We start from the raw sequence: 16,839 nt of genomic DNA on the forward strand, positions 1-16,839 counted from the left end.
ATATATACTTTATATAGTCGGAAATCGATATTTCGATGTGTTACAAACGGAATGACAAACTTATTATACCCCCGTCACCATTTTATGGTGATGGGTATAACAAGTAAGGAAAGTCTAAAGTCGGGCGGGGCCGACTATATTATACCCTGCACCACTTTGTAGATCTAAATTTTCGATACCATATCATATATATAAAGGTTTGTCCCAAATACATACATTTAAATATCACTTGACCTGGACAGAATTTGATAGACTTTTACAAAATCTATAGACTCAAAATTTATGTTGGCTAATGCACTAGGGTGGAACACAATTTTAGTAAAAAAATATGGGACACATTTAAATCTGAAGCAATTTTAAGGAAACTTCGCAAAAGTTTATTTATGATTTATCGCTCGATATATATGCAATAGAAGTTTAGGAAAATTAGAGTCATTTTTACAACTTTTCGACTAAGCAGTGGCGATTTAACAAGGAAAATGTTGGTATTTTGACCATTTTTGTCGAAATCAGAAAAACATATATATGGGAGCTATATCTAAATCTGAACCGATGTCCGCCAAATTTGGCACGCATATCTACAATGCTAATTCTACTCCCTGTGCAAAATTTCAACTAAATCGGAGTTAAAAATTGGCCTCTGTGGTCATATGAGTGTAAATCGGGCGAAAGCTATATATGGGAGATATATCTAAATCTGAACCGATTTCAACCAATTTTGGCACGCATAGCTACAATGCTAATTCTACTCCCTGTGCAAAATTTCAATTAAATCGTAGCAAAAAATTGGCCTCTATGGTCATATGAGTGTAAATCGGGCGAAAGCTATATATGGGAGCTATATCTAAATCTGAACCGATTTGGCTGATATTTTGCAAGTTTTTCGAGACTCATAAAATATTCGGATATAAGGAACTTGAGGAAGATCGGTTGATATACACGCCAATTATGACCAGATCGGTAAAAATATATATGGCAGCTATATCTAAATCTGAACCGATTTTTTCCAATATCAATAGGGATCGCCTTTGAGCCGAAACAGGGCCCTATACCAAATTTTGGGACAATCGGACTAAAACTGCGAGCTGTACTTTGCACACAAAAATACACCAACAGACAGACAGACGGACAGACAGACAGACGGACAGACGGACATCGCTAAATCGACTCAGAATTTAATTCTAAGACGATCGGTATACTAAACGATGGGTCTCAGACTTTTCCTTCTTGGCGTTACATACAAATGCACAAACTTATTATACCCTGCACCACAGTAGTGGTGAAGGGTATAACAAGTAAGGAAAGTCTAAAGTCGGGCGGGGCTGACTATATTATACCCTGCACCACTTTGTAGATATAAATTTTCGATTCCATATCACATCCAAATGTGTTGGGGGCTATATATAAAGGTTTGCCTCGAATACACACATTTAAATATCACTCGATCTGGCCAGAATTTGATAGACTTCTACAAAATCTATAGACTCAAAATTTAAGTCGGCTAATGCACTAGGGTGGAACACAATGTTAGTAACAAAACAAGTAAGGAAAGTCTAAAGTCGGGCGGGGCCGACTATATTATACCCTTCACCCCTATGTAGGCCAAAATTTGTGTTACCATCTCAACTACTTCACATTTGCTGGAAGATATATAAAGGAGAAAATTTTTTTACTTCTACAAAATCTTTAGAATTAAAATTTAAATCGGCTAACGCTTAATTGGAGGAAACTTCCATTAAAAATGGGTCTAAAATGTGTAACAGTCTACCACATTTCCCCAACTCTGGTGTACGTATATATGGGAGCTATATATAATCTGAACCGATTTTGACTAAATTTGACATGTATAGTTAGAATAATAATTCTTCTATCTATGCGAAATTTCACGTAAATGGGAGTATAACTTTGGCCCCCCTGGTCATATGAGTGCAAATTGGACAGAAGATATATATGGGAGTCATATCTAAATCTGAACCGATTTCAACCAAATTTTGCACAATTAGCGATACTACTAAACGTACACCTTGTGCGAGATTTGAAGCAAATCACAGCAAAACCCTGGATTTTGAGGCCATATAAGTTCAAATCGGACGAAAGATATATATGGGAGCTATATCTAAATCTGAATCGATTTTGACCATATTTGGCGCATACAATAGTATCGTTAAAAGTACCGTTTGTGCAAAATTTGAAGTAAGTCAGGGCAAAACTCGGGCTTTTGAGACCATATAAGTCCAAATCGGGCGAAAGATATATATGTGAGCTATATCTAAATCTGAACCGATTTTAACAAAATTTGACACACTTAACGATACTATTAAACGAACCCCTTGTGCAAAATTTGAAGCAAATCACGGCAAAACTCCGGCTTTTGTGTCCATATAAGTACAAATCGGACGAAAGATATATATGGTAGCTATATCTAAATCTGAACCGATTTCAATCAAATTTACCAAGCATTGGTAGAATATCATTTCTACCCTCTGTGCAAATTTCACGAAGATCGGTACTAAACTTTGGCCTCTGTGGTCATATGAGTCTAAATCGCACGAAAGATATATATGGGAGCTATATCTAACTCTGAACCGATTTGGCTGATATTTAGCAAGATTTTCGAGATTCATAAAATATTTGGATATACGCTATTTCAAGAAAATCGGTTGTGAAACACGCTAACTATGACCAAATCGGGGATAAATATATATGGCAGCTATATCTAAATCTGAACCGATTTTTTCCAAAACCAATAGCGATTGTCTCTGTCCCAAAAAACGGCCCTATGCCAAATTTGAGGACGATCCGACTTAAATTGCGACTAAATCGACTCAGAATTTAATTCTAAGCCGATCGGTATACTAAAAGATGGGACTATGACCACTATTTCTTGGCGTTACATACAAATGCACAAATTTATACCCTGTACCACAGTAGTGGTGAAGGGTATAAAATTTGGCCCCTGTGGTCATATGAGTGTAAATCGGGCGAAAGCTATATATGGGAGATATATCTAAATCTGAACCGATTTCAACCAAATTTGGCACGCATAGCTACAATGCTAATTCTACTCCCTGTGCAAAATTTCAATTAAATTGGAGTAAAAGATTGGCCACTGTGGTCATATGAGTGTAAATCGGGGAGCTATATGTAAATCTGAACCGATTTCAATAAAATTTGGCACACTTGACTTCACTATTAATTGTACTCCTAGTGCAAAATTTCAACCAAATTGGGGTAAAACTCTGGCTTCTGAGACCGTATTACTCCATATTGGTCGAAAGATATATATGGGAGCTATATCTAAATCTAAACCGATTTCAATAAAATTTGGCACACTTGACTATAGTACTAATTGTTCTTCTTGTGCAAAATTTTAAGCAAATTAGGGTACAACTCTGGCTTTTGGGGCCATATAAGTGCATATCGGGCGAAATATATATATGAGCTATATCTAAATCTGAACCGATTTCTACCAAAATCAATAGGGTTCTGTTCTGAGTCAAAACACATACTTGTGCCAAATTTGAATTCGATTGGACTAAAACTGCGACCTAGACTTTTATTACAAAAATGTGTTCACGGACAGATGGACATGGCTATATCGACTCAGGAGCCCACCCTGACCATTTTTGCCAAAGACACCATGTGTCTATCTCGTCTCCTTCTGGGTGTTGCAAACATATGCACTAACTTATAATACCTTGTTCCACAGTGTGGCGCAGGGTATAAAAATATGGGACATATGAAGCGAGAGAAATTTTAATGCAATTGTACAAAAGAGCATTTATGATTTATAAGGCGATACATATGTATTCGAGATATAGGACAATTTTAGTAATATTCACAATTTTTGCTACTCATCAGTGGCGATTTTACAAGGATATTGGTTCGATCTCGCCAAGATATGTGGTCAAGTGTGGGTTGTGATATATTATTTGGTCAAGTCGGGCGACTTGGAGCCTTATTTAAAACTCAACCGTTCTGTGGAAAGTCTGGCATTACAGTGTATAGGATATGACTAAGATATGGGGAAATCATCACAGAATTTTGTGTAAAGTGTGGGAATTTTGGCCATATTTGTATAAACCGAAAAAAAAAACGAATATATGGAGGCTTTATCTAAATCTGAACCAAATTATTTAGATCAAACTTGACACACTTAAATATCACATTAAATATATTCTCTGTGGAAACTATCCAGTCAGTTGGAGGAAATACCCATTAAAAATGGGTCTAAAATATGAAATAGTCTACAATAATTTTCCAATTCTGGTGTACATATATATGGGAGCTATATTGATCTGACATGCATAGTTAGAATAATAATTCTGCCATCTCTAAAAAAGTTCACGTAAATTGGAGTATAACTCTGGCCCCGTGGTCATTTGAGTGTAATGATATATATGGGAGCTATATCTAACTCTGAACCGATTTCAGCCAAATTTGGCACACTTGCCAATACTGCTACACGTACTTTTTGTGGAAAAATTGAACCAAATCAGGGCAAAACTCTAGCTTTTGAGGCCATATAAGTGCAAATCGGACGAAAGATATATGTGGGACCTATATTTAAATCTAAACCGATTTCAATGAAATTTACCAAGCATTGGTAGAATGTCAATTCTACTCTCTATGCAAAATTTCGCATAAATCGGTAGTAAACTTTGGCCTCTGTGGTAATATGAGTCTAAATCGGACGAAAGATATATATGGCGGTGTCCATAATATTTTCCAAAATTGGAGGGTACATAAGATTCGGCCTGGCCGAACTTACGGCCGTATATACTTTTTATGTTTTATATTATAACAAGTATATACGGCCGTAAGTTCGGCCAGGCCGTATCTTATGTACCCTCCACCATGGATTGTGTAGAAACTTCTACGAAAGATTGTCATCCACAATCGAATTACTTGGGTTGTGGTATCTTAAAACTTCTTAACATCGTTTTCTAAATTGTGAGTTAGTCCATACGTGGTATATATTAGATAAAAAATTATGTATAGGTAAGTCTACAAATAATTACGAATCGACATGGACTTTTGCACGGTACGTAGAGATCCAGAATTGAAATATGGAGGTCGCTTATATGGGGGCTATACAATTATGAACTTGATATGGACCAATTTTTGTGTGATTGGGGATCGAATTATCTGAGGGCTATATATAACTATAGACCGATATGGACCTAGTTAGGCATGGTTGTTAACGGCCATATACTAGCCCAATGTACCAAATTTCAGCTGACTCGGATGAATTTTCCTCCTCCAAGAGGCTCCAAAACTAAATCTCGGGATGGGTTTATATTGGGGCTATATATGATTACGGACTGATATGAACCAATTCCTGCATGGTTGTTAAATATTATATACTACCACCACGTACCAAATTTGAATCAGATCGGATGAATTTTGCTTCTCCAAAAGGTACCGGAGGTCAAATCTGGGGATCGGTTTATATGGGGGCTATATATAATTATGGACTGATATGAACCAATTCCTGCATGGTTGTTGGATACCATATATTAACATCACATACCAAATTTCAACCGAATTGGATGGATTTTGCTCTTCCAAGGGGCTCCGGAGGTCAAATCTGGGGATTTGTTTGTATGGGGGCTATATATAATTATGGACCGATTTCGACCGATTTTTGCATGGGTATTTGAGGCCATATATTAACCCCACGTTCCAAATTTCAACTGAATCAGATAAATTTTGGTCTTCCAAGACCCCGAAGGTCAAATCTGGTGATCGGTTTATATGGGGGCTATATATAATTATGGACCGATGTAACACCATGTACCAAACTTCAGATGAAATTTGCTTCTCTTAGAGGCTACGCAAGCCAAATCGGGGGATCGGTTTATATGGGGGCTATATATAATTAAGGATCGATGTGGACCAATTTTTGCATGGTTGTTAGAGATCATATGGTGACACCATATATCAAATTTCAGCCGGATCGGATGAAATTTGCTTCTCTTAGAGGATTCGCAAGCCAAATTTGATGGTCCGTTTATATGGGGGCTATACGTAAAAGTGGACTGACATGGCCCATTTGCAATTCCGTCCGACCTACATCAATAGCAACTACTTGTACCAAGTTTCAAGTCGATAGCTTGTTTCGTGCGGAAGTTTGCGTGATTTCAACAGACGGACGGACGGACATGCTCAGATCGACTCAGAATTTCACCACGACCCAGAATATATGTACTTGATGGGGTCTTAGAGCAATATTTGGATGTGTTAGGATGACCCCATCCTATGATGGACTGTATAAAAACATGCAAGAAAATAACAACATTTGCCATACGGGTTTTCCCAACGTTTTGTGTTTCTTTGTGTCTATTTGGATTTTTCTTTGTACTTGAGACAAAATTGTCAATTATGTTATAATTTGGAAATTTATTTAAAATGTTAATATAGATAATTAATCGTTATATTATATTTATTGTTTGAATAAATTCACTTTACACAATAATTTAATAGTTACATTTTAAGAGTTCAGTTACATATCACAACTTTTCAACTTAAACATAATTTTTGGTAGCTAAATAACAAATGAAACGGGGAAAAGTAATAAACGAAAAACCCCGCGAATCTTCCAGAACTAGATAATTAATGTTTTAACATTAAATTTTTCAATCATTTTCTTAACCGACTTTATTTTTTAATTTAATTAAAAAGTTAACTGTATCAGTTAATGTTTTATTAGAGTACTTCAATCAACCTTTTAACTGAAAATATTTAAAAATAGTTTATTGCATTTGTTCTATTGTGTGATTATGATTGCAAGATTATAGATTTGTTTTAAAGATTTGTTTTTACCCCTTAAAAAAAAAAAATTAACACCTTTTCTTAATACCTAATTGCATACCGGTTGTAGAACGTAATACTATACCATGTGCTTCTTCTATAGCCATTCCCAGTGGAAGCAATTCATAAGCACGAAGAATATGAATCAGAACAACTTTCAATTCGAGCTGGGCGAATTTTTGTCCAATACAATTTCGGGGACCTGCACTAAATGGTATATAGTGGAAAACCTTTTTCGGATCATTTAATTCCTCATGACGTTCGGGTAAAAACTCCGATGGATTCTCGAATAGATGGCTGCTGGATCCCATTGCAAAGAGATTAAAAACCATTTCTGTACCGGCTGGTATGACTCCCTCACCATAAATGGAATGTTCTAAAAAAATGTGAAATATTTTAGTAGCTTTTAAAACCACAAATCAAAGTGATTCCCTTATATTACTATAATGAAAGTCTTCTGTAAACATTCTTCCGATTATTGGAGCCGGGGGATATAAGCGTAATGACTCCTTTATTACACAATCCAGATATTTCATTTCATTTAAATTGGCCATAGTACACGCCGTATTGGTTTCATAACCATAGACCTGCTCTATTTCAGCCAATAGTTTCTTTTGGACCCGAGGAGATCTAGCCAGAATATACAATGTAAAGGCTAGAGAAGTAGCTGTGGTATCATGTCCCTCAAACATAAACGTTTCCACTTCTTCTCGTATATCTTCATCCGATAAGGGTTGATCATTGATCTGGGATTGCAGCAATACATCCAACAAAGCCATTTTTCTTTTTACTCCCACATCATTGTTAATCTCCGGATCAATGTCCGATATCCGAACCTCAGATAAATTTCTCTTTAACGTTTCACGTCTCTCTCTTATAACGCCATTGGTAAACTCGTACATAATTCGAAGGCATTTCATTACACGCAAACTTTTGAAAGGATGAAGAATGGCAAAGACTACGTCGTTGTGAATGTGATAACGAAGAAAACGCCAAGACATAATTTTCGTCATTCTGTAAAACAAACCAAAACGAATAAATTATCATCATTCAGGAAATATGCATTTATACTCTAAGGGAATAGGGGTTTAGAATAAACTTTACGAACACTGAAAGATAATTTTTCTTTTCTGAGCAACGACATTTTAGACAATCTAAATTTTCTTTTGAGACTAAAAAATTTTCTTTTTGCCGGATATTGAAAAAATATTAGAGATAATAGTTGACTCAGTTATCATTAATTCGAGTTCCTTTGCTCCTACACTCAAAACATGGATCCAAAAGACCTTCCCTTGAGGATTTCGGTATTGATTCCGTGCCACCGATGCAGCTTCTTTAAAATTAAAATTTTTTAGGGACATATCTAGACTTAAATCTGTAGAGAGCGAAGAGTTTTCCTTTCCGAGGAACGAAATTTCAGGCAAGCAAAGTTTTCTTTAAAAGCAAATAAAAAAGTTTAGAGACAACCGTTGAGTTATTTATCATAAATAAACCAGTAAGTAAAGTAGAAAGTCGGGCGGGGCCGACTATATCATACCCTAAACCACCCTTACTGAATTAGTAAACATAAGCATTTGTGGGGTAACATTGATATAGGTATGGGAGAAAAACCACATTTGCATATTTAAGAAAATTAAGGGGTACATGTTTATGGGTGCTTTGTATCAATCTGACTATAGCTCATAGTCAGTGTTGCCAGGGTAAATGTTCGGTTTACCCTACAAGGACAAAAAAAGTTCCCTACTTTCCCATACATTCCCAAACAATTTTCCCTACTATATTTTTCGTTAAATTTAAACAAATTTTACAAAACAAAAATGGTTCTTTATTATCTTAAAACATGAATATGCAACGTATATAACTTAGAATATAAATTTGTATTACCACCACGGTTGCCACAGTTGGTAGAATTCTACCCAAAATAGTAATCTTTTTTGTTAAATCTCTATAAAAATAAAATTTTGAAAAAAGTTTCTATAAACAAATTTTTGTGAGAAATTTTTCTATAGAAATAAAATTTTGACAATAAATTCTATAGAAATAAAATTTTGAGAAAAAATTCCACAGAGATAAAATTTTGAGAAAAAATTTTATAGAAATAATATTTTGAAAAAAATTTCTATAGAAATACAATTTTGACAAAATGTTCTATAGAAATAAAATGTTGACAAAATTCTCTACTGGAATAAAGTTTACCACACATTGTTAAAGATCAAGCCTTGTCGGCTTCTAATTTCCTCCTCTAGAGCCACCAAAATGTAAAAATTATTACAAATTGTGTTGAGTGAAAATGTCCTACATTGTGGCCCTACGTCCCTACAAGACGCTAAATATTAGAAAAACCCTACATATAGGGAATTTCCCCTACTTCTAGCAATACTGGCTGTGTTGTTATTGCGCCTACGGAGCTAGTATGCCACTAATATTGAGCCCATTATTAAACAAGTAAGTAAAGTCTAAAGTCGGGCGGGGCCGACTATATTATACCCTTCACCACTATGTAGACCAAAAATTTGTGTTACCATTTCAGCTCCTTCAAATTTGTTGGGAGTTATTATGAAGGTTTTTATTAGAAATATTTATATAATTTATATACAATATGGATACAATTTTTTATACTTCTATAAAATCTCTAGAATTAAAATTTAAATCGGCTAGCACCCTGGGATGAAACACAATGTTAGTTACAAAATATGGGAAATATAAAGCTAGCGCAATTTTAATGCAATTGTACGAAATAATATTTACGATTTATCGAGCGAGAAATACGTATTCGAGATAAAGGAAAGTGTGGTATTACAGTGTGAAATATGACTACGAAATCTGAACCAATTAGATCAAAAAGCATATTAAATATATTCTCTGTGGAAACTATCAAGTCAACTGAAGGAAACTCCCATTGAAAATGGGTCTAAAATATGAAACATTCTACTCAACTCTGGCGTATATTTACAAGATTTGAAGCAAATCAGGCTTCAACTCTGGCTTTTGTGCAAATCGGACGAAATATCTGAACCGAGTTCAAACAAATTTGGCACAGTTAACCATACTATTAAACGCACTTCTTTTGCAAAATTTGAAGCAAATCAGGGTAAAATTCTGGCCTTTGGGGCCATATAAGTTCAAATCGGACGAAAGGTATATATGGGAGCCATATCTAAATCTGAACCGATTTCAACCAAATTTGGCACAGTTAACCATATTATTAAACGTACACTTTGTGCAAATTTTGAATCAAATCAGAGCAAAATTCTGGCTTTTGAAGCCATATAAGTGCAAATCGGACGAAAGATATATATGGGAGCTATATCTAAATCTGAACCGATTTTAATCAAATTTGGCACAGTTAACAATATTATTAAACGTACTCCTTGTGCTAAGTTTGAAGCAAATCAGGGTAAAATTCTGGTTTTTGAAGCCATATAAGTCCAAATCGGACGAAAGGTATATATGGAAGCTATATCTAAATCTGAACCGATTTCAACCAAATTTGGCACAGTTAACCATATTACAAAACGTACACTTTGTGCAAATTTTAAATCAAATCAGGGCAAAATTATGGCTTTTGAAGCCATATAAGTGCAAATCGGACGAAAGATATATATGGGAGCTATATCTAAATCTGAACCGATTTAGCTGATGTTTTGCAGGTTTTACGTGACCGACAAAACATTCAGATGTACGAAATTTGAAGAAGATCGGTTCATAAATACGTGAATTATGATCAAATCAGTGATAAATATATATGGCAACTATATATAAATCTGAACCGATGTTTCCAAAATCAATAGCGATTGTATTTGACCCGAATTACATATACAGACAGACGGACAGACAGACAGACAGACAGACAGACAGACAGACAGACAGACATCGCTAAATCGACTCAGAGTTTAATTCTAAGCCGATCGGTATACTAAAAGATGGGTCTATGATTATTATTTCTTGGCGTTACATACAAATGCACAAACTTATTATAACCTGTACCACAGTAAATATGGGAAACATTTAAATCTGAAGCAATTTTAAGGAAATTTCGCAAAAGTTTATTTATGTGAATTATGATCAAATCAGTGATAAATATATATGGCAACTATATATAAATCTGAACCGATGTTTCCAAAATCAATAGCGATTGTATTTGACCCGAATTACATATACAGACAGACGGACAGACAGACAGACAGACAGACAGACAGACAGACAGACATCGCTAAATCGACTCAGAGTTTAATTCTAAGCCGATCGGTATACTAAAAGATGGGTCTATGATTATTATTTCTTGGCGTTACATACAAATGCACAAACTTATTATACCCTGTACCACAGTAGTGGTGAAGGGTACAAATATGGGAAACATTTAAATCTGAAGCAATTTTAAGGAAATTTCGCAAAAGTTTATTTATGATTTATCGCTCGATATATATGTATTAGAAGTTTAGGAAAATTAGAGTCAGTTTTACAACTTTTCGACTAAGCAGTGGCGATTTAACAAGGCAAATGTTGGTATTTGGACAATTTTTGTCGAAATCAGAAAAACATATATATGGGAGCTATATCTAAATCTGAACCGATTTCAATCAAATTTGCCACACATGACTATATTTTTAATTGTACTCCTAGTGCAAATTTCAACCAAATTGGGCCAAAACTCTGGCATCTGTGGCCATATAAGTCCACATCGGGCGAAAAATATATATGAAATAAATTTGAACCGATTTCAATCAAATTTGGCACACATGACTACACTACCAATTGTACTCCTTGTGCAAAATTTCAAGCTAATCGGGATAAAACTCTGGCTTCTGGGTCCATATAAGTGCATATCGGGCGAAAGATATATATGGGAGCTATATCTAAATCTGAATCGATTTCAACCAAATTTGGCACGCATAGCTGCAATGCCGTATCTACTCCCCGTGCAAAATTTCAATCAAATTGGGCCAAAACTCTGGCTTTTAGGACCATATTAGTCAATATCGGGCGAAAGATATATATGGGAGTTATATCTAAATCTGAACCGATTTCAATCAAATTTTGCACAATTGACTATACGACTAAGTGTTATGTTTGTACAAAATTCCAAGCAAATCGGTATAAAACTCTGGCTGCTGGGTCCATATTAGTGCATATCGGGCGAAAGATATATATGGGAGCTATATCTAAAGCTGAACCGATTTCTTCCAAAATCAATAGGGTTCTATTCTGACACAAATTAGGAACATGTGCCAAATTTGAAGGCGATTGGACTTAAATTGCGACCTAGACTTTGATCACAAAAATGTGTTCACAGACAGACGGACGGACGGACGGACGGACAGACAGACGGACATGGTTATATCGACTCAGGGACCCACCCTGAGCATTATTGCCAAAGACACCATGTGTCTATCTCGTCTCCTTCTGGGTGTCACAAACATATGCACTAACTTATAATACCCTGTTCCACAGTGTGGCGCAGGGTATAAAAAAGAGAAAATCGTTAAATTAGTGTGGGTAATAAATACAAATGTGTAAAAATCGAGCAATATTCTTATGTAAGAGCTACAAGTACGTATTAGTACGATCGGCTAGTACATAAAAATTTGAAATTTGAGTAACATTGGTTAATAAATTAGAGTACTATGGCCAAATTTGGGAAAATGGAGCGATGCATATATATGGAAGCTATATCTAAATCTGAACCAATTTGCATAATATTTTGCGGGTTTGATTAATACCACAAAAGTTTACCTTGTGCAAGATTTGAGTAAGATCGGTTAAGAAATGTGGACTGTATGGTCAAACATAAGGTTATTAGGGGTGAATTTTTCAAAATCGGGTGATACATATATGGGAGCTATATCTACATCTGAACAGATTTCGATGAAATTTTGCACATATAGTAAGTACTATAGAGGACTGGATTTAGCCAAATTTGGGTAAGATCGGTTGATAAATAAGAGTTTTATGGCCAAATTTAGAAAAATCGGGCGGTACATATATATGGGAGCTATAGCTAAATCTGAACCGATTTCGATGATTTTTTGCACATATAGTAAGTGCTATAGAAGATTATATTTAGCCAACTTTGAGTAAGATCGGTTGATAAATAAAGGTTTTGTGGCCAAATTTGGGAAAATCGTGCGATACATATATATGAGAGCTATATCTAAATCTGAACCGATTTGGATGAAATTTTGCAGACTTGAAGGGCGATGGAAAAGACTATCTCTTGCCAAATTTGGTGACGATCCGTTTGAAAAAACGCGCAACGTGACCCCATTTGTCGAAATCGAGCCATACATATATATGGGAGCTATATCTAAATTTGATCCGATTCCTTCCAAATTCAATAGCGTTCGTCCTGGTGCCCAAAAAACTCCCTGTACCAAGTTTCATCAAAATCGGTTAATAATTGCGACCGGAATCCTGTGAACAACAAATACATGGACAGACGGACGGACGGACGGACGGACGGACACCAAGCGCTAGATCGACTCAGGAGGTGATTCTGAGTCGATCGGTATATATTTTATGGGGTCTAAAATCAATATTTCTGGTAGGCACATTTTTTGGCCGATCAAACCTATTATACCCTGACCACTATGTGGCTTAGGGTATAAAAAGCGTCGCCAAAAAAGTTGTGAAAAAAATTTGTTTTTTTTTATCCGGAAGTGGTGCAAAATTGGCGCAGAAGCGATGAATTTAACACGGGCTTGTCATAGGGCCACCATATGAACAGCCGTTGCATTGAATTTGAATCACTTTGTATGGTGTGATCTGAATTCAGTGCTTTGGATGTTAATTAAAACATTTTGTGATATTTTGGCAAATAAATAATTTTTTATGAGTTTTAATGCATTCTAAGGCATGTCTGAAACGTTTGACCTCAAATATTTTCAAAAATTCGCAATTTTTCTAAATGGATTTAGATATAGACAAAATTTGAATAATTTGTCCCATTTTATAAATTCTTACTCTGTTTTCCGGAAGTGTTTGAAACAAAAGTTAAAATTACACCCCAGCAAAAAAAGCGTCGCCAAAAAAGTAGTGAAAAAAAGTGTGCACCATTTCAACAGCCGTTGAACTGAATTCGCATCACTTCTAAAGGTGTGATCCCAATTCGGTGTTTTGGATGAGAATTAGGATATTTTGTGATATTTTGACAAATAAATAATTTTTATTTTTTTTATGATTTTTAATGCATTTAACGCATGTCTGGAATGTTTAACATCAAATATTTGCAAAAATTCGCAATTTTTCTAGAAAGTATTTAGCATTTTTTTTTTGCAAAATTTTAATAATTTGTACCATTTTATTAATTCTTAATCTGTTTTTAACCCATTTGAAACAAAACAAGTATGTACGGCCGTAAATTTGGCCAGGCCGAATCTTATGTACCCTCCACCATGGATTGCGTAGAAACTTCTACGAAAGACTGTCATCGACAATCGAATTAATTGGGTTGTGGTATCTTAAAACTTCTTAACATCGTTTTCTAAATTGTGAGTTAGTCCATACGTGGTAGAGAGCCAGAATTGAAATATGGGGGTCGCTTATATGGGGGCTATATACAATTATGAACTTGATATGGACCAATTTTTGTGTGATTGGGGATCGATTTATCTGAGGGCTATATAACTATAGACCGATATGGACCTAGTTAAGCATGGTTGTTAACGGCCACATACTAGCACAATGTACCAAATTTCAACTGACTCGGATGAAACTTGCTACTCCAAGAGGCTCCAAAACCAAATCTCGGGATCGGTTTATATGGGTGCTATATATGATGGACTGATATGGACCACTTTTGGCATTGCTGTTAAATATAATATACTACCATCACGTACCAAATTTCAACCAGATCGGATGAATTTTGCTTCTCCAAAAGACACCGGAGGTCAAATCTGGGGATCGATTTATATGGGGGCTATATATAATTATGGACTGATATGAACCAATTCCTGCATAGTTGTTGGATACCATATACTAACATCACGTACCAAATTTCAACTGAATCAGATGAATTTTGGTCTTCCAAGAAGCTCCGGAGTTCAAATATGGGGATCGGTTTATATGGGGCTATATATAATTATTAACCGATCTGGACCAATTTTTGCATAGTTGCTAAAACCACATACCAAATTTCAACCGGATCGGATGAAATTTGCTTCTCTTAGAGTCTCCGCAAGCCAAATCGGGGAATAGGTTTATATGGGGGCTATATATAATTATGGACCGATGTGGACCAATTCCTGCATGGTGGTTAGAGACCATATACTCACACCATGTACCGAATTTCAACCGGATCGGATGAAATTTGCTTCTCTTAGAGCAATCGCAAGCCAAATTTGGGGGTCGGTTTATATGGGGCTTAACGTAAAAGTGGACCGATATGGTCCATTTACAATACCATCCGACCTACATCAATAACAACTACTTGTACGAAGTTTCAAGTCGATAGCTTGTTTCGTTCGGAAGTTAGCCTGATTTCAACAGACGGACCGACATGCTCAGATCGACTCAGAATTTCACCACGACCCAGAATATATATACTTTATATATGACAAAGTTAATATACCCCCATCCTATGGTGGAGGGTATAAAAATACACTTGTTTAAGAAATTGATTGATTTCGTTGGCACTTTCCATCCGGCATTGCTGAAATATATTTTAAATAATAATCACTCATACTTACTCATCTACAGCCCGGGTATATTGATTCGAAGAATCTGTCTGAGCGTTGATTTTGGTACCCATGGCTGTTTCCGCAATTATATCCAATGTGGCTGAACACACGTAGGGGTAAATATCGAAAGCTTTTCTTCCATCAGCCTCGTTTGCCAAACAATTGACCGCAATTTCCGACTGTTGATTGAAAATCTCAATGAATTCCTCCAAGATCTTAAAATGAAATGCTGGAGTGATAATTTTTCGACGAGCATGCCATTTAGCTCCATCGCTTGATAACAATCCTGTACCCAGCCAATGACGTAGAATTCTGTAGACGGGATTTTTTGTCAAAGGAATGGGGCTGCTTAGAATTTGTTCATTCATTTCTACATCGGCACATGAAAGAACTAGCCGGTTGAAAACCCATATTCGAAAAATTTTTCCATACTTCTTATGATATTGCGGTACTCTTTTGAAGATGTCTAAATTGAAAAAGATTGTATTAAATGTTATGGACTTATTCATCGTTTATTCACTTTGAGGAGTTAGCCCATAGGCAATATGCAAAGCTCCTAAAAGAGGAAAACAATAGGGTCCATTTAGAAGTTTAACTGCATCTCGCATTGGTTTCTTAGAGGCATGCAATACATAGCCCCATGCCAAAAGGCCCAATATAATGAAGATCACAATGTAGTACATTTTGTTGTGGTTGCTGTTGACACACTAAAAAATTATCGCATATTTTGTTTTATTTGTTCACAATTAATTCTTGAGGTCTGAAAACAATGGAATATTATCTGAATTTTGTACATTCTATTTTCGATTATCTGGGAAAGAATGAAAGCATATACGAGTGGGTCGAGTCGTACAATCACAAAAAAGTTCCCTGAAAATGAAGGAAAAAATTCTTCAATTTAGTTTAGTCACTTTGTATCCATTAAATAAAAATGTTGTTCAAAATAATAGCAATAATAATAAGCTCGATTAAGTCATTAACTAAAATACAGAATGAAATTGTTGACCAACATTGATTTCTTCCCAGAGGATACGAATTTACAATAATACAAAAAATAAAACAATAAACAAAAACGTAACCAAAACCAGTTTTCTGAAACTTAAAAATTTCGGTGCGCAAATTAGTAATACGGGATTGACGGGTGATATCATCATCAGGCAATACTGAAACAACTACCAAGTTGTTCAACAAATATTTCTTTTAAAGCGCATACCGGGATCCCCTTTGGATTTTCTTCCACATCCGATGCAGTCCTTTTGGACAAGTCTTTGAAAGTGCGGATAATTAAATTTCGCAAAAAAGAATTGGAAATCAATAAATAAACAAGTATATACGGCCGTAAGTTCGGCCA

General features: G+C 35.5%; 1 protein-coding gene across 1 annotated transcript in view; it reads right to left on the minus strand.

Annotated features, from left to right (window-relative positions):
* LOC142235815 (uncharacterized) overlaps window positions 1–16,201 on the minus strand; it is a 43,311-nt gene extending 27,110 nt beyond the window's left edge. The window contains exons 1-4 of the mRNA XM_075307072.1: window positions 16,009–16,201; window positions 15,498–15,954; window positions 7,256–7,827; window positions 6,850–7,189 (exon numbers count right to left, since the gene is read on the minus strand). Coding sequence (XP_075163187.1) covers window positions 6,850–7,189; window positions 7,256–7,827; window positions 15,498–15,954; window positions 16,009–16,171 — 1,532 coding nt within the window. The 5' untranslated portion in view covers window positions 16,172–16,201. The remainder of the gene's footprint in view (window positions 1–6,849; window positions 7,190–7,255; window positions 7,828–15,497; window positions 15,955–16,008) is intronic.
* Between the last annotated feature and the right edge of the window lie 638 nt (window positions 16,202–16,839).

The sequence above is a fragment of the Haematobia irritans genome, chromosome 4, assembly GCF_050003625.1.
Source record: "Haematobia irritans isolate KBUSLIRL chromosome 4, ASM5000362v1, whole genome shotgun sequence".
Lineage (NCBI taxonomy): Eukaryota > Metazoa > Arthropoda > Insecta > Diptera > Muscidae > Haematobia > Haematobia irritans.